This window comes from Scleropages formosus, chromosome 2, assembly GCF_900964775.1.
Source record: "Scleropages formosus chromosome 2, fSclFor1.1, whole genome shotgun sequence".
Lineage (NCBI taxonomy): Eukaryota > Metazoa > Chordata > Actinopteri > Osteoglossiformes > Osteoglossidae > Scleropages > Scleropages formosus.
Window position 1 is genome coordinate 11,937,408 of NC_041807.1, and position 19,110 is coordinate 11,956,517.

At 44.1% G+C, this 19,110-nt stretch overlaps 2 protein-coding genes across 11 annotated transcripts in view; both read right to left on the reverse strand.

Moving 5' to 3' along the window:
• Positions 1-1,879, reverse strand: part of LOC108931638 (USP6 N-terminal-like protein) — a 34,205-nt gene extending 32,326 nt beyond the window's left edge. The window contains exon 1 of the mRNA XM_018747560.2: positions 1,401-1,879. The gene's annotated coding sequence lies outside the window, so the exon portion shown is untranslated. The remainder of the gene's footprint in view (positions 1-1,400) is intronic.
• Positions 1,880-5,075: 3,196 nt separating this feature from the next.
• LOC108931513 (CUGBP Elav-like family member 2) overlaps positions 5,076-19,110 on the reverse strand; it is a 76,683-nt gene continuing 62,648 nt past the window's right edge. For 5 of the 10 annotated variants that reach the window (XM_029248578.1, XM_029248562.1, XM_029248584.1 and 2 more), the window contains 7 exons: positions 18,036-18,197; positions 16,328-16,391; positions 14,365-14,499; positions 12,596-12,727; positions 11,509-11,688; positions 11,232-11,375; positions 5,076-11,007 (listed from right to left, as the gene is read on the reverse strand). In XM_029248578.1, coding sequence (XP_029104411.1) covers positions 10,880-11,007; positions 11,232-11,375; positions 11,509-11,688; positions 12,596-12,727; positions 14,365-14,499; positions 16,328-16,391; positions 18,036-18,197 — 945 coding nt within the window. In that variant the 3' untranslated portion in view covers positions 5,076-10,879. Of the gene's footprint in view, positions 11,008-11,231; positions 11,376-11,508; positions 12,728-14,364; positions 14,500-16,327; positions 16,392-18,035; positions 18,198-19,110 lie in introns of those variants that run through there. The other 5 variants (XM_029248563.1, XM_029248574.1, XM_029248564.1 and 2 more) reach the window with 5 other exon arrangements.

The following is a 19,110-nucleotide window of genomic DNA, read 5'->3' on the forward strand; positions in this document are numbered from 1 at the left end:
TCCTTATGAAATCAATACACTTTTTTTAGCACTGTGTTTCATGCAATTCTTTTTTAAAGAAATGCTTCCATGGCAGCACTCTTGGTTTCATATTTGTGATATCTGAAAAAAATGATTATATTTATTTAGCTGATGCCTTTGTTCAAAGAAGGCAATTTTAAACATGACTCAGTTTGTACAGGTATTTTAAAGTCAGCTGTTTGAGTTTTAACCAACAGGCTTTTTTCAACATTCTGACCTATCCAATAGGGCACAATATAGAACTAGTTTAAATATAATTTCATTTTGCACTGAACACTTAATCAAAGAGTCCATAACCATAATATGCAGAAAATGTGCTGTAATTTGGAGCAAGCATTGATATCCCTTAAGTGTTTCAATACATCAGGAATATGCTATGCTGCTCTCAGCTCTTCCATATAAGATCAGTATAAGATCAACTTGGTCACAATGTGTTAGACTGGATCATCACAACTATAGAGGAGCATTGCAGTGGATGGTTACAATGAAACATCACAAAGCCATATATTGAATGCCCATGTTACAGTGCCAGACTGAAACACAAAGCTATACATCAGATCTCCATTGTTATAAAGTGTTAGAAAAGATCATCACAATAGATAGCTACAATATGTGGGACTGTGCATCAGATATCCATTGTTACAAATGTGTTGGACTGAGTCAAAACAGTGCCATGCAGATCTCCACAGTGGATGAACTAGTTACTAGTAAGTATTCGGGGACATTCTTAAGACAAGCGCGTTAAGCCGATTTAGCCTCAACCTGGTGGATTGGTTTGGAGCGGAACTCAAGTAATTCTTTAGATCACTGATCGCGTTTAATTAAGGGAAATACCAGGCATAATGCTGGTGTCCGTGGGGGGCGGGGGGGGGGGGAGGGGGATATATCACTAACAGACGCGAATACGGACTCTGTACAATTCAGCTAAACTTCTTAATTTAAAGCCTTTACTGCAGTCGCTACAAACCTAACACTAACCCCACCCCCAGAGTACGTCAAGTGAATGAAAGCACAATACAACCAATGACAACCCGTGAAACCTTACGCAATAGCCAATCAAGTCGCTCAATGAGCCGTCCCGTGGCGTTCATACGGGTTTGTGTGCTAGGCCGCAGTGAAAACAAGTCAGGATAAAGTTTGGAATAACGTTGAAATACATTTTAACAGCCATGTAACGCTTGACGCCAACGCGAACTAAGCAAGATAGTCTGAAGGCCACGAGCGTACTCGCATCGGCGACTAACGAAAATATGGCAGCGGTCGCACGCGAGGCAGCCGGTTGAGCTGGCTAGCGCGAGCGGCTCAGTCCGCCCTGTGACTCACGAGACTGACAGAACCCATTCAACCCGCTAAGGAGCGCCCATAAAAGCGCGAGTTACCTTCTACTATGGCTCCCGCGTTCCTCCTGTGCGTGTCGCTGAGAACGCGATCCCGATGAAACGAGTGGCGCGGGTGTCCAGTTGTTCCATAGCAGGAAATGGGCGCTCTCCCGCGCAGTGCCGCACTCGTGCAAATCACTGTAGTAGGGTGATGCAGCCCGTAGTCAGCGCGAGGCCAGGTAGCACTACGCTGCTGCAGTCAGCGTGAAGCCAGGTAGAACTGCGCCACCAGCTGGCCTCATCCCTGTGGCCATGGAGCAGAGAAACGGCTGCGGCAAAAAAGTTTCTGTAACCGGAATTCCTGCTTGGTGTTGAGTGGGAGCGTCACACTCCATTAATCTAATGGCACGAATTGAGTCAACGCTTCTATACTTTGACGAGTGCTCGCTGCACAGTTCCCTCTCGCGCCTGAAAACCTTTCATGAATGTGAATTCTCGTAATCGCCATCATTAGTTTCAGTGGGAAAAATCTTAACGTGTGCGAGCCCCAAAAATCACCAAATCCCATCAAATGGACGTAGTTATTTTAATAATTAACATTAGTAACTGAAACGTAAGGAAGTTTACCTTTATTCATTACTCTTACTGCATGACTGCTAAATTCTAACAAACAGGTAAACTTTGTCAATGTTTATATTTACCTGAATCAAGAAAGAAGACCTTCTTCTGCCAAGCAGGCCAATTTCAAGCGAGGTGGACAAATTTGGTTTGCGGTCTAGCACTTTCAGTTCTTAAGGAATGTGATGTCAAAAGACATACAAACGTTTGCGTACATCTGACATGTTTCAAGGGCAGTTTTGAGAAGACAAATGGTCCAAACGAAAAAGTCAACTTTAGGGAAACTGGCAACCTTGAAGTGTCCCTGGTCTCAACAAGCTCTACAGTAGCAGATGCTGTGATTGCCAAGAAGAGAAACCTTTTTCATGGCAAATTTGTACAGAATGTATTGAGCGAGCAGATATAATGTAAAATGTACATATAACGGTGCGTGTTACAGCTTCGGTCCAGTTGACACAACCCAAAGCTTGTTGGATGGGACGGGGATGCTGAAGCTGTCATCCCTCTTGCACGTAGTCCTTTCTCGTGTCATCTGTGTTTCTTTGTTTTTTTTAAGAGGTAATGTGCTTGTGAGTTTTGTGTGTACTTTTTATTTGCCCTTGACTGCATGTTCCTTACCCCACAAGTTCTCCAGGAACAAGTTGAGCACAGTAGACTGCAGCTGAATCTGACCAGATTTTATTAATAGTTTTACATATTATACTCAGGACCCATTTCACTTGTGTATATATTTAGGGAATTATTGTTAATGACAGAAGCAGGGGGTGTGGTGGCGCAACGAGTTTGGCCAGGGCCTGCTCTCTGGTGGGTCTGGGGTTTGAGTCCTGCTTGGGGCGCCTTGCGATGGACTGGTGTCCTGTTCTGGGTGTGTCCCCTCCCCCCTCCAGCCTTGCGCCCTGTGATGCTGGGTTAGGCTCCAGTTTGCCGTGACCTTGTTCAGGACAAGTGGTTTCAGACAGTGTGTGTGCGGGTTAATGAGGGGTACATCATGCGGGATCCACCATGGACCTGAATTAAACTTTAGATGCATAAATGTCATGCCTGCGCTGGACTGGAACCCCATCTAGGATGTACTCTGCCTCATGCCCTATGTTTCTGGGGTAGGCTTCAGATCACTGTAACCCTACACTGGACAAGTGATGGATGAATTTTGGCACAGGATAGAAATGTTTGGCAAACTATTGTTAGTGGCCTATGCCCTACCTGGGGAGAAGTGCAACACTAAAAGAACTGAAATAAATGTCACATTTAACGTTCAAATGTGTGATTTGATCCAAAAGTGGAATAACAGACACTCACGTGCAGCTCTACAAGTTTATTTACTGCTGTGAGTTAGCACAGCTGGATGTATGGGAGAAACAACTTTTTCGCACTTAACAGTTGACATTTTTGGCAGGTGCCACATTTCCAGATCTACTGACCTGAAACTTCTCAGTATGGTAGGAAGGTGGCTGATGTGTTTGACTGTGCTAATCCTCCTTACACATCCCAGCAGTGGTGGGGCAGACCCCCTCAGCAGAGAGACCTACCACTCTTGGACAGTAAGTCCTTCACTCGAGTCAGAGCAAAATGGAACTAAATTCTTTACCCACATTTTACATCAAGTGAGGAAAAAGAAGGCAGCTCACAGTGCTTAACAACCTCTTTTTTGAAGTAATGTGACGATTTCAAAATTACCGCTCGGTGTATAGAAGTGAGAAAATGTATAAATTCAAATTTGGTATACAAATCATGAAGATCTTACATTTTTATGCATGTGTTATGTGATTTGTTAAATTTTCAAAGACACATAAAAGGGACCCCTCCTGAAAAAGTCATTGTTAAAAAATTGGGTTTTTTTGTTGAGGGCCCCATCTGCAAAAAAAAAAAAAAAATCTGTATTTTGTCTTTTGTGAATATGCAGAAATTTAAAATTGGCAGTAGATGGCAGCCAAGTACACTGTGGCCACATTTTATGAGCCTTTAACTTGCAAAGCTTCAGCATTATGCAGTGACCTCTGAATAATTTATTTATTAATTGACAACGTTGTATTTACTTTCAGGAAATAAACATCAAAAATGATACTCCATGGTGAAAAAAGCTTCTGAATCCACAACATGCCACTGAGGTATCCAGTGAGCTACATCAGTCCTGGGTGACTCACGATATCTCCAGATGCACCCCAGACATTTCAAAGACAGAATGTGTACGACAGTGAAATAGGGTAAGCAAAAAAGCATAATTAAATTTTTCTTATTAAACTGATACATTTATCCACTTAAGGTTGCTATAGATACGCTTATGACCTTATGACTATGACACACCAAATTGTACTATGTATACTGATTTTTATACATTTTCCTGTAAGCAATTATATTTTTTCATAAACATAACTTTTAGTGGAGTCAAATTATATCTTATTCTTGTATGTTTACACATTCTTTGGAGACAATGAAAATTTCATTTTCACAGCATTTTTTCCTACGACTAATCCTTGTGCATTTGATCAGCGAACACACACACTGTTTTCAGCCTGTACTTGTCTGCACCTTACAATGATGACAGCTACATTTCCAGCACCCAGGAAGGCTTTGTAAGTCTTCACTTTTACTCAGCAGTACACATCTGTGTTGCGGTGGAGAAAAATTCCTTTTCACTTTGTACACAGCCACCCTGTCCCTACCATTGTCATTCAGAAAAAGGAGTGAATATTAAAACCAATACATGGTCTTCAGATCACAAATTAGCACAATTTGACAGAACAGTCAGCTTTTAATCAGGTATTTTCCAGTGTCAATAGCCAACCAGGCACGACATCCTGTGTCAGTGGAGGTAATCAGGACTTCTTGTGTTGTGTACTCTCTTTGTTAGGGATGCAGTTGAAACAGGTGCACGGCAGACAGACATGAGGCATGATGGGACAGATACATCACAAATGGTGCTCCAATGCAGTTCAGCAGAACACCATTTACTCTGGAAGAGGAAACCAGACATGGCCACCACCCTCCTTTTGTTCATCAGGAAACAGCGTCTTCCTATGCGCACATGTAAGCCAGTCGCTGTCAGTAAGCGGAACGCCATGTGATGTACAAAACCAATGAGGCTCCAGCTCAGTTTCACAGCACTTCACTGGCGGAGGATGTTATTCGAGGAATTACTGTTCCTGAACAGCAAAAATGAGTGCAGTAATGGTGAACGATGGATGCTATGCAACATCCATTTGTAGTGTTACAGTCATGTCACAAAGCCCACTTTCCCTGTAAGAGTGAATTAATTAAATATAAATAGTGTACTCTTATGGATGCGCAATGTTCCCGTGCTACAATGGGGGGGTTGTACAGTATACAAAACAGAACCAAACAAACTGGACAGGTGGAGAGAAGACGGAAGTGGGCAGACAATCAGGGCTACAGCGTGAGACGGGCACCAGTACACACAACACACAGAGAGAGACGAGTGTTAGGAAAAATGGTTTAATATTGGAGACAGAAGCAAAAAAACTGCATCACACAAGAACATACGTTTACAAAAATAAGTCTGACTGTTCCAGCTACACAGTTAAATTCACAGCAAAGGACAGAGAAACCGGAGAAATATAAACAGCTATAAGCCAAAAAAAAGCGTAATTAGATTTTCATTGTTAAACTGATACATTTATCCATTTAAGGTGACTATAGATACGCCTATAACCCTAATTGTCTATTTTTTTAATGACACAACAGAGAACGAATTGAAACTTACCGCTTTTGTACTGACAAATTCCCATAATTACGCAAGAGCCAAAATAAAGCACTGCCTGCCTCTTCTTTACACTGACAGAAGGAACTGAAAGAGGATGTGAAGGAAATGAAGCCAAAGTACTCTATAAAATCGTTATGAAAACCAGGTTCCTTGGTGCCAATAGAAATCAGACGGAGAACCACTCAAGTCCTGGCCACACAACAAGGCCAGACAACTTTCTTTTGTTTTTGTATTTTTTTTTCTTTAATCTCTGTATAAAAAATTCCACTAGTACAAAATGCATAAGTACAATCTGTTGTAGAAATAGGAAATCCTTCTTCCGATGTATTTTTAAAATGCCATCCAATGACAAAATCTGGAGTATTAAACATAAACCACAATGACAGATTCCACTCAATGCATTGACTTTGGCTTTTCTCAAGACAATACTGAAAACTATTCGAATTCTCAAGGATCAAACCAAAATTAAACCACGGACAAAAAGTTCTTACGGCACACAAGCATAAACACATACTTTTTTTGTCCTAAAATCTGACATATTGAGCTAAAAATGCAAAATAAGAAACTATTTTTAATTGTGTTATCCTTGTCAAATAGCACTTAAGATGATGAAGAAAAAAAGCACAGAAAACAGGAGATTTTAAGAAACAAGCTCAGTGCTGACGCCCCTAGAGGTGAGACCCCCGGAGACTTGCCAAACCCACATACGTTGTGCTTGTGAACGTTCCTCACAAAGTGCTCGACACGAAGGCCCCATAAAGTGTGGAAGGAAGTGGCTCTAAGTAAAGGGGCTGCGCTGTGGGAAGGGCTCTGCTCTGTACTTTGGAAGCTCTGTTTTCCAGCTCTGAAGAAGCCTTGAAGCAGAGGAACAAATGTGCGAACTCATGTGTGAAGGAGGAGGACTGCTGTGACTGGCTCAAGAATTGGTGGATAACTTGGGATGCTTTCTAAGTGTCAGTGTGTTTAACAGAAGGAGCAAAAAAGGCATTGGTGCACTTTTTCAGTGCAAAATTATACCAATCGGTCATGTAGGTGCTCGTTACACAATAAGTTGTACTGAAACAACAGGGATGTGATGTATGGCCAAAGTCTAAACTGAATTTTGTTTAAGGCCACATTTGTCCCATGGAATTGCTGTAATTAAGCCATCAGACTAATACGATACAGATACAATTTTGGCTTTTTTCACTGCAAGTCTCTGCAGCTGGCATGATGTGAGAGGAAAGGCTGCTCTCTGCTCCAGGCAGATCACTTTCTACAGAAATCAACAGTGACATGGTGGTTTGCAAGGGCAACAGCTGGGACACGAACCCTTGTAATCCAAGGTTTTCTGGACTGGGCCATTGTCCTAACAAATTGCCCTTTTTTTAGGGTGACAGCTGAGTTTGTTTACCTTTATCATCATGCTATCATGCACAATTATAATATAATTCTAATTTAACTCAGAGCTCAGAAAGCAGGTTGGATGATGTGCAGATGCCTTGCTAGCTTTTCTCATTCCAGCCCTTCTTTCCCTGTTACCTTGAAAGCACCTCTTCAAGAGAGTAATAAATGGAAGATGACTACAATTAAAATGAAGTTAAACATTTCCCAAGTAATGAAACCCTTTCTGCAATATGAAAGGCCAGGGTGTGTCCTACTTAGCCTTGTACCTTGTGCTTCTGGGACAGTCTCTGGACCATGACCCAGACTTGGAGAAGCAGTTAATGACAGTAAGTGACTGAATGGAACATTTTTACACAATGGTTATTTTAGATCAACCCTAAATCTGCATTACATGCAGAAGTTTGCAGAATTCCATTTCAGCACAAAGAGCATGAGGGTACAGCGCAGCTCCCTTGTACGATCATCCTGAAGGGATCAGCTCCTTTGACCTCCTTGTCCAGGTGGCAGGTGCCAGTGTGCAGCCTTGGCCCAGCCTGGCTGCTATGGAGCAGAGGCATTCACACCTGAACACACCCTTTCTTCAGATGAATACAAGCTAAGGCCAAGATGAGGGCTACTGACAAACACCTGTGGGAAGTAAGGACGTGAGGCTGTGGTGTTGTGTTGTGTTGTGTTGTGTTGTTATGCACACACAGGGGCTCATGGGAAGGCTCGCTATATGTGTGCAAAGGCTCAGGGGGTTACTGTCCCCTTTAGAGTGTGCATGCCTGCATGCTTGCAGAGGCTCATGAAAAGGCTGTAAGTGCAAAAGTCAATGAGAGGAGTTTGCCTGTAGGAGGGGGGTCTCACCTTGCAGGGAATCTACGTACACATGTGAATAAACATGGAGTTGTGAGCTTTGCGTTTATAGCATAGGAGTGTGTGTGTGTCCGTGTGTGTGCGTGCACAAGACACATGGGCACTTTTTACAAATTTACAAAAAAATATTAACAGTTCCAGGCAACAAGACTACAGAATAGCAAGGTAAACTTTTTTTAAATCTATATCTTTAAATATGAGGGATCCATACAAAACATGTAAGTAATAAAATACCCATGTTATCAAATAAGTTCACACAAAGTACAATGAAGCCCCAGGGCAGACAGGCCCTGCAGTTTGGCACTGAACTGCACTGATGTCGTCTCTTGTCTTTGTAAGAAGATGACAAAAAGTGAGGAGAGGAAAGAAAAAAAAAAAATCACATTTTGCTGAACAACAAAACACATCCACAAATTGTTTCCCACAATAGAAAGAAAAAAATGACATCAAGTCTTCACAAGCTGACACTATATTTTTGGAATTTTTATATAGCTAATCATCAAACAGCAAATGCTGTGAATAGAGACTTGTAGAAAAGAAATCAATAATAATAATACTAATAATAACAATAATATGAAAGCCTTCATCTATTGTTCAAGTAAACTGATTTTAGTCTTGTCCTTAAAAACATAAAACAATTAAGACCCTTGGACTTGTGATGATACCACAACTTAAGCTACAAAAAGCACCGACGTTAACATGGGTTATACTTGTGTTCTCTTCTCTAAACATTTAAACAGTATAAAATATAAGCAATTTCATGTGCATTTAACCACGGATTGTCTAACTGTGAATCAGTTCAGCAAAAGGTGACACAAGTAGGTAGCATTTCCCCCCGAAAAAGGGCAATTTTTTTATTATTGTTATTAATTTTTAAAACTTGAAACTACACTAGAAAATGTGGTTTTTGTCAATAGATTTGAATGAGAAAGGAAGCCATTTCAAATGGCCTTATCAAAAGCTTTATACTGGCTGAAAAGTGTAAAAACCGTTAGAGAGCTTTGAGAGAAAACTGTTTGGAAGTAGTCTATATACCTTGGAGATGTGGCACAACCCACTCTGGACCCCATATTGCTACAGGTGTCAGCAGCTTGGCCAGATGACAATTCCTGTATTATACTTTCAAGTTTACGCTCAAGAAATTAGGAAGAAAAATTAACCCATAATGGTGAGAAGGAGAAAGAAACATTAGGCCTCAGGTTTTGTTTTTCTACCTCGATGTGTCTGATTTTGTTTCAGTCTCTTGTACAAAGGCAGCGAAGCTTTCACACTGAATTCAAAACTTCCCACCCCTTTCCAATATTCAAAGGCTCAAAATGAGGTCATGCAAAAAAAAACAAACAAAACAAAAAAAATCCAAAAAAAAGTCAAGCTAGGTTCAAAGATCAGTAGGAGAAGATCAGGTTATGATCAGGTGAGCTCAGAAAGACATCAGAAACAATGACTGGACGATGAGACGTTGGGGTTTTGAAGGCACGGAGACATGCTAGGCAAACGATGAACTAACAGGCATGGAGATGTTCTAGGGGAGAAAACGGGAGAGGAGAGAGTTACACAGGAGGCACCACCGCCCCGGGCATGAGCAACAGAATAATGCAAATGCCAGGCTCTCGCCAGGCTACCATCACTACACCATTTGCATTTCTTTCCAACATACCAAGACGCCCGGCAAAACAACGTCAACAGGAGCAAAACGACACGTGAGCGCACACAGTCCAAGACAAGGACACCCACGCACATACACACTCACAGCACCCAATGAAATCCATCGGTTGCAGGTCTCCAGCAGGGGACCGAAGGGTATGGATCTCATTTTGGGAGGAACTATTCCAGGTTTTGCAGACAAGACATGTATAACCAGTAGAAGACAGAGTGGGAATAGAACCACATGTGAAAAGAACCACTGTTTATGGGAGGGCAGGAGCAGGGGAGCGGTGCAGGGAGAAAGGGATGCATGGACAGAAAGAGACAGACACAGGGCAAGAGAGGAAGAGGACAGAACTCATTGCAAGAGGAACCAAACGGGGGGACTCGTGTTTTCTTGGCACAAGACTGGATTCCAGAAGACTACTTCACATGCTTCTACGCCAGTGACATCTGCTCTTTAGGTACCCAATAAATTAACAGCAGGTAATAAATTAAATCTGGTTTCTGAGGCAGTAAAAATTTTGTATAAAAATAGAACTGTTTTTTTTCTTTACAAACAAAATTTACAGGCCTGTGGCTTTCTGCACTTGAATTTTATCTTTCAAGAGACAGTATTTGAGCCCACCTGCCAATAATGTTTTCTTTAGCGTCAGAGAGATTTTAAGTTGTTTAAAATGTACTACATGTAATCTCGTTTAAATAAAGACCAATGTGATCTGATCTAGTAATGAATAGTCTAATTTGCTAAATAAAACATTCCTAACTTAATGAACTACATGGGACTCTGCTGCCGGTGATGACAGGATAGATGAGAACAGCATTAACCCCTTGCTCCCTGTTGCCAGTAAAAGGTAGATGGGGTCAGAGCAGCAGCGGTACTACTCTGGCACCAGGGCACAGAGGTCAAGGTGCGAAAGTCTCTGTATAATAACTTCTAAAACACATCTCCATCAGTTCTCAGGTTCATTAACAGAATACTGCATTATTCTTTTTATATGTAACAAAACATGAAAAGTAATAAATAGTTGATTAAAAAAGGTGTTTACACAACCAAAAAGCTACAGAACATCTGTTCATCCACTGAAAAGTGTGAAAAACCTAGGCTGGGAATGGAAGCGTTTGGGGGAATTAAAACAATAGTAGTAACAGGCTAATAACAGCTGAAGAATAAAGAGAAGACAGTGTCTCCATCTGGTGGCGAAGGACCACCTCCTCCCCCCGCCCAAGGTCCCAGGGAGGCGGCTGTGGCTCATGGGGAACTTACCCTAGCAGTGCTAACATGGGAGCGCTAAGGGCCCTAGTGCTAAGATCAGTATGGTTTGCTGTCATTCTTGGAGCGCTTCAGCTGCACCTTCAGCCGCTTCATCCCAATTTGAAAGCCGTTCATGGCCTGGATGGCTGCCTGCGCGGACACCGGATTGTCATAACTGACGAAGCCTGGGGAGAAAGATGGGGACAGTCAGAACGTCAGGGTAGCAAGAAGAGAGCAAGGGGGCCCAACCAAAGACACTGGTGAGTGAGATGGGGCCTGCGGAGAGACAGGTTGACATGAAGGGGGCATCAAAGAGACAGTCTAAAGCGACAGGACCTTCAGAGACATGGCTAGGCAAGATGTACTGATAATGCTGATTGCTGTGTATGATCGCACAGAGCAAACATACCAAAGCACTTGCTCAGATTGGTCTGTTTGTCGATAAAGACTTTGGCAGAGACCACATTTCCAAAAGGCATGAACATCTGCAGGAGGTCCTGGTCTCCAAACTCTTGGGGCAGGTGGTAGATGAAGAGGTTGGCCCCTTCTGGCCCTAGATGAGAGTTGGGGAAGCAGTAGGTGGGGCAAAAAGACATAAGTGACTAAGGTCAGTAAAACCTACCAACCAGAAGGTAACTTTATGCCGCTGTGTGCTATACCCCCACATGCCCCGGTTGGTGACTCACCCTCCTTCTGGCTGCCAGCGGCACCTTGCTGTTGAAGCAGGGACTGGCTGTATAGTGTGGGCAGGGCAGCGGCAGCATACTGCTGGATCCCTGAGTAGGCCTGGCTCAGGGCGTCCATGGAGCCGGCCGAGCCGTTGGCCAGTCCCGCGGCCCCCAGCCCCCCGTTCAAGGCTGCCATACCTGAGAGCATTTGAGCAACTTTACATAAAACCCAACAATAAAGAAAGAAGATTGCACTTATTCAGCAGCGCTTCACACCTGGTCCTATTGCACACAAACACAGGAGGACACACAAGGATGTAACGGCAGAAAAAACACAAACACACACACACAAAACTTGATAAGGAGAATGAAGGGGGCTCCTGCAGGCTGATGATGAAGAAGCAGGGTGATGAGCACGAACCATGGCAGGAAGACATCCCCCTGGGATCAGCACACTGACCTTAAGCTTCACTGCACTCACAGTGGCATCACAGCCACCTAAAAAACATCTGGCAACCTGGTGAACACCGCTAATGTCAGTTTGCCCAGTGCAGACAGGCGTGCTGCACACACCAGACACTGACTCCACACCGACAGGCCCACCCACAAGGACAACCGTGTCTCAGTCCCTATGGACAATTATGAACACGTCCAGGATACAAGGGTTGCCAGTGTTAGTGTGAATATATTGCCTGAGGTCCACATGCACCGTAGAAAAGGTGGCTTGGGAAGGTCGGGGAAAAATGAGGATAGTCGGACTTGGAATAGCAGCTCAATTATTTACCAACAACTGCAGCTGTGACCTTTTACGTCCAATTAAGCAGGTGACGTGCTAACATTAGAAACTAATGATTTGAGCTGAATTAAACTTTAAAAGCTCTGTCCTTCCACCATGTTGGGACAATGCAATGAGCTTGGCACCCAACATCAAGCCATCTGATAACTGTTGAACAGTATGTTCTGGAGAAGGATGCAAGCGGAGAGTGTGTTCCTCCTTGCTGATGGTCAGCTGATGCCCAGGGCAACAACCTTGACTGCGGGTTGGCATGTAAAGAATGTGAGTATGGCGGGAGGGTGGAACAGCCGATGGAGGGTGAATACTCACTGCTGACACTACCTGCTAGTGCATTAATGTTGTTGAGCCCGACGGTGGCGCCAGCGAGTCCCTGCAGGGTGCCTAGAGAGGTCAGCGAGTTCATGGCTGCCCCAGCACTGGAGCTGGCTGTTGTGCCAGCTGCTGAGGGAGAAGACAGAGATGCAGCAGAACTGTCCGAGTTACTTGTGGGAGCTGCAGGAGCGGCAGACAGTTTGACGTGAAGGTGACAGTGATGACACTGGCAGACTGCTCACAAGTCCATCAGAACCGGAATCACACAGCAGACACAATGAATACAGTTGGTCCTCCACTCCATTCTGACAACCTCACTGGAAGTCGCAAACCCCATTATACTGCGTTATATAAACCATAAGGATATATTGTATAAACAATTAATATGTATGAATGTGATGTTGCGTAACAGGGCTTCCTTGTATACATTTCTCTCCAAAGTGACTTACAATGTTAAGCTACCTTCAATTATTTACCCATTTATACAGCTGGGTAATTTTACTGGAACAATTATAGGGAAAGTACCTTGCTCAAGGGTACTACAGCTGGAGGGGGATTCAAAGCTGCAACCTTCCCAAAGGCAGCTACTGTAACTACTATGCTACTAGCAGTCTTCTGGTATATTTTTTCACCATTTCACATATTATTCATGTTAACATAACAGTAATATTGCTGAATTTCTCCCTGGGATCAATAAAGTTTCTGTCTGTCTATCTATCTTTTTATCTGTCTACCTACCTACCCACCATAGAATAATGGTATAAACACAGTGCAGGTTTTTATCTATATTTTCACGCAGCACTATCATTCTCAAATTCATTTCGAACTGTTTTCTTTCACTGTTTTGGCATCACCAGTACACTCACATTTTCGTTTGCTAGCCATTGTAAAAAAATTAACTTGAATACAATCACAAACACACACACACACACACATTTTCAGAACCGCTTGTCCCATACGGGGTCATGGGGAACCGGAGCCTAACCCGGCAACACAGGGCGCAAGGCTGGAGGGGGAGGGGACATACCCAGGACGGGACGCCAGTCCGTCGCAAGGCACCCCAAGCGGGACACGAACCCCAGACCCACTGGAGAGCAGGACCTGGTCCAACCCACTGCACCACCGCACCCCCCAATCACAAACAGCCTTCTGTAAATAAGGAACCATTTTTGAGAAAAAAAAGTACTGCTGCCAGCAGAAAAACTGATTCAGGAACAGATACGGGTGTCTTGCGGCAGTGCGGTCGGCCCAGGTTATTGTACAGCAGATGGGATGGCCATCGTAAGTCAAGGACGACCTCTACTTTAAAAGCGCTGGTCTCATTTATAAAATATTTGTACCAATGGATATGATCTATTGAGATGTATTACCCAGCCCATGTCCTTATCCAGTTCGCTTGCTCACCCTAACATGTAAGAGCAACAATGCAATAAAAACAGACAAGTCACATACTGCATTCATTGATTTACAGATTAGATGAGTGACACTAGACAGCTTTTTCGAGTCACAGAGCACAGAACAGCTACATACAGAGATATCAGACAATGGAGCATCATGCTGAAGACCAACAATTAATCGTTGACAAAATAAAAGAGGTTAAAACCACAGAAAGTCAAAGAGTCATTACAATTAGGGATCAATGGAGGACAAGTCTAGAGAGACAGACACAGAGAAAGGGAGACACCAATAGAGAGGCATGGTTTTCTATGTGGGGACGACAGGGAATCAATGCAGGGACATACAGCTCCATCTGTGGAGGGGTTTACCTGGGCTGGCTAGTGCCCCCAAGGCACCCCCACTGGTAGGAAGAGGGTTGGCACTGGAGGGGCTGGTTGTACCCTGGGCGGCAGCAGCGGCTGCTGCCAGTGTGGCAAGGTTCTGCAGCTGCAGTGCGTTCATACCTACCGGGGGGAACCAGAGGCACTGGTCAAATGGGGAGTACCTTAGCCGATCACAGGGCAGGGTGGTCAGTGGGTCAGCAGCTGAAAGCCCAGAGTAGAGAGGTAGAGAGCTCAGGTGCTGGGAGTCCACTGAGGGATGCTCTTCAGTCCGGCTGTGGGGCAACACAGAGTCTGCAGGAATACTGATGCTAAGAGAAGGACAACAGTCCATGGTGTCTCTGCAGCAGCTGAGCCTGATCGCCACAAGAGATGTTTTCAATAGAAGTTAAAAGAGTGAAATAAAGATATTAATATACAGTACCAGTCAAAAGTCTGAGTACACATGCTGGAACTTTGTTTCACAAGGTCCAAAAGTCCTCAGTCCTCAAAAAAAAAAAAAAAAACCCATTTCAACAGCTTTGCTGCTTCATCCCATAGAAGCTTGAAAAATGTAATGGGAGAACACAGCCTCAGTCTTATGTCACATGAAAAATGGCATGCAGACACAAAATAATGAGTGTCTCTGTGTACGAGTGGGTGAAGCCTCTGCTGCAAGAGGAATGTTGTAGCAGGTGGGGGGCTCAGCTTCGAGAGCTGGGACAGATGGAGAGGGACAGCCACGGAGCGTTCTCCTCAACCCAGCAGGACGTTCGCGTGGCCGAGTGGCAGCAGATGTCCATTGCTGAGACGTCCTGCCAGTCAGAGCTGGTTGCCAAGACACTCAACTCCTGCGATTCCAGTCATCACAATAGCAGCCCTGCCTAGTAATGAGCAATGAATGGCATTCTGGGTGGAGACTTGTCTAACCACCTTTCATATTGGTGAGAGAAAGCTTTCATGCTACTGCTAAGCTGATGAGCATTATTTAAATCACATCAAATGACTTTTTCAGCGCGTTGATTACTAGACAGATTCAACTCATACGATCCTCTTCCCATGAAACAGGAATTGTGCAGCAAGTTAGAAATGAAGACCGGAGCGTCAAGAAGTTGGTGCGTCCATGGTGCTGCTCTTGTCTGTCTTGTTCCAACCCTTAAGGCTTAAAGGGCATTATATGAGGCATCTTCCCTGTGCATGATTCCTCAGGTATAGGTGAGGTGGAAGGGTGATCACAGCCCTGCTATCCTGCCCCCTGGCTGCGCCTATACACGTGACCGCAGTGAGACTGACCCCAGCGGGTGTCCATGTCCCAGGGTTGCATGTCCACCTGGCTATGTTACCACTGGATGCACCTTTGATTTTGGGGCACCCAATTTACATGCCCCGCCTCACTGGCTCACCACCTAACAGCTGGAAGCCAAATGCAATCAAAGGCCCAAAAGTCCTCAGCAGCAGAAACCAAGTGACACATGAACAAGTAAAGTGGAACACAGCTGTGAGAAATCGCTAGATATTCACAGCTTTGGAACGAATGAAAGGAAAATGCTGGATGGCTCAGGAATAATAAACAGGTAGAAAACAGGCACAGTCTTTTCCTGCAGTGCTTTGTCGTTTTTCCATCTTCAGCACTGACAATTAGTGGCGCCTGATTGCTACAAACACTTTCTTCTGTCCTGAGTGACATGCAGCTAAAGTGAGTAATTAAGAGCTGACAGCTCCACAACAGCAGGCTGCTGCATGTTTTCCTGGCATCCCAGGGGGCTTTTACTGTGGAAGACACCGAGTCACTAACACAAAGCAGCAGCGTCGGACAGAATGAGGTAACCGCTGGTAAAATCAACAGCGATGATCCTGGTAACAGTGAGGCTTGAACGCAGAAACGTTTGCAGTGCAGTAGGTGAGGCATAAGCTTTACTGGTGAAATGGTCGGTTGTACCTTGGCTGTGACCGGGTGAGATCTGGGGCTTACCTGCCATTTGTTGAATCCCGCTAAAGGCGCCCAGGTTACTGGAGGTGGTGGCCTGCTGGAGCAACTAGAAAGAGAAGGGAGAGCAGAGACAGATGAAGAAACTCAACCCCTACCACAAGTTCTACACCATGTTCATCATGACTTACACATGGTGAAGAGAAGAAAGTGCCATAATTTCTCGTTTTTGTTGAATCAGTGTTCCTTGAAATCTTTGCAGTTTCCCTCTGGAATTAATAAAGATTCTTTCATTCATTCAAAACTTGTGCTTTAGGTAAATGTGGAAGTTAGTACACTTACTCCTCGTGTTAACAAAGTCTGTGGTATAAATTCTTAAAGAAACAAACACCTTCCCGTTATTTGCTTCTTAAAATGTATCGTCTTTGTTCTACATCCTAAAAAGTCTGTCTGTTTCAGAATGAAGGAGACCTGTTTGTGTCCAGCTATTAGTTGTCAGTAAAGCAGGACCAAATATTTCAGGAGCGTGGGATCGTCTTAATTCGGCTTGCTTCTGCAGGGTTTATACATGCTGCCAGGTGATCCTGTGTGTTGTTCACCAATAGCAAGATGGAAGAGGTTGCTTGTGTTTATGGCATGACTCGAGCAAAAACCAACATTGAAGAAGGATTTATGGAGAGGAGGTTTTTTCAGTTATTCAAAATTAGTTTTAATTATTATGTAAGCACTTTTGTTTACTCTGTGCTAGGATGCATTGGATAAAAGTGCCAGCTAAATGAATAAATGTAAATAGAAATACACAAAGCCACTAAATAATTCTATCTCTATATACTTCTGCAAATTCTGACAGAACACAAGCTCACTGGAGCCTATATTAAGTTTCCCCGGTGGCCATCAGACAAACTAAGAGCCTCTCTGGCTGCACTACACAGACACATGGTACCATACTACAGAGTCACTGGGAGTAAACCAAGGCCATGGTACAACAGAGACATATCTAAAACGGTGAAATGATTCCTTGGGTTAAAAACAATGATGGAATGCAGTGTGACTAAATGAGGACATGTTACCTCAATATCACAGTGTTTCAGGACTAAAACAGGGGTACAGAACATGAGAACTAAAACAGGGACCCAAAACCTCAAGACCAAAAAATATGGACAAAGAACAAAAGAACAGAAAACAGGGGCATGGCACCAGAGTACTAATGCTTCTGTGCCAGAGCTGCTGGTGTCATAGTTTATGGGTTATGTCAAACTACGGGTGGAACAGTGGCACAGCGAGTAGCGCCTAGGTGGTATGAGAGGACATGGGTTTGATCTCTGCTCAGTCTGTGTGGAGTTTACATGTTCTCTCCATGTCTGCATGGGTTTCCTCCAGGTGCTCTGGTTTCCCTCCCACAGTCCAAAGGCATGCTGTTCAGGTTCACCCGTAGTGTGTAAGTGACAGAGTATGTTCCACCTATTGTAAGTAGTGTATCTAGCAGTGTAAGTCACCTTGGTGAATAAGGTGTATGGGCTGATAACACTACATAGAGTTCATTGGAAGTCGCTTTGGAGAAAAGTGTCTGCTAAATAAATAAATCTACAGCATGACATTCTTGTTCTAGAACCAGGGAGTTCAGCAGGGTAACACCTTTCTACCATTGTTTCAATATGTACAGTGAACAAGAGCAATAAAAAAAGGAGGGGATCAAAGGAAGACAATGAGCGGTTGTGGCTGGACTGCACTAACAGTGAGTGGGGGCTCTTACTGCCAGGTACTGTGGGGTCAGGTTGCCCAAGCCTGCCAGGTTCCCCCAGGTGGTGGCACTGTTGAGCTGCTGCATCTGCTGGGCTAGCTGCTGCTGCAGGCGCCGCTGCTCCTTGTCCTTCTGCGTGTCGGCAAACTTCACCACAATGGGTGAAGAGCAGCCCTGTTAGGGATAGATGGGGTCAATCTTCAGGGCTGAGCCAGCAAGCCCACAGCGCATACATGGCAGTGAGTCTAGACATCAGTACAGCGCCCCATGCTTCTTCTCTGTCACAGCCAAAGCAAAAAATGTGAGGAGCTGTAGCTTCAACCTTTCCTACTCAACAGTAACATGAATATTATGTTAAACCCTCTGCATAACCCACACCCTAGTGCAGGAGCTGTTTCCTCCTTTCTTTAACTGTTGCATCAGTCGAGGGGTGAACGAAAGACATGCCTGGGTGGAGTACATCCTACCTACCATTGCTGTGCCCCAGCAGCAGCAGCCCTGCCTCCAAGTAGAAGTGCGATAGCCTACCACCTAAACACAGCAGTCTGTGAGACCAGGCCACCACTCTGTTATGCTAATGTTACGCTAATATGGTCAGGAGTGTCAGGGCTCTTATGCTAACACTAAGCTACCAAGCATTAACTCCAGAGTTGCTGTATTAAATAAAGGCAAATGCCAGGCTGATATGATCTCAGACAACGGCTGTCAGTGGAGAACATCTTGAGTGCCTGCAGACCCTAGCAGCCTGGTGAGGTAACTGTTGCAGCTAACACAACACTTTGAACTTCCATGGGTGCAGTTCACATCTATCTTTTCTGTAGTTACACATCCAGCACACACACACCCATAAAATTAGCAAAGATGCAAATGAAAAACACAGCACAACATGACCATGGTGATGGTGTGAACATTACACAAAGGCTCGGGGGGTGTGAGATATGAAAACACACACATTTCAATGGCATTCACAAGACTAACTGCAGAAGGTTACATGTAGTGGCAGCACTAGCAGGAGCCTGATGGTGTGAAAACTTAGGGTGCAAAGACAAAGGTGTCTACCTATGAGAAACCATCAAATTAGGCCAAA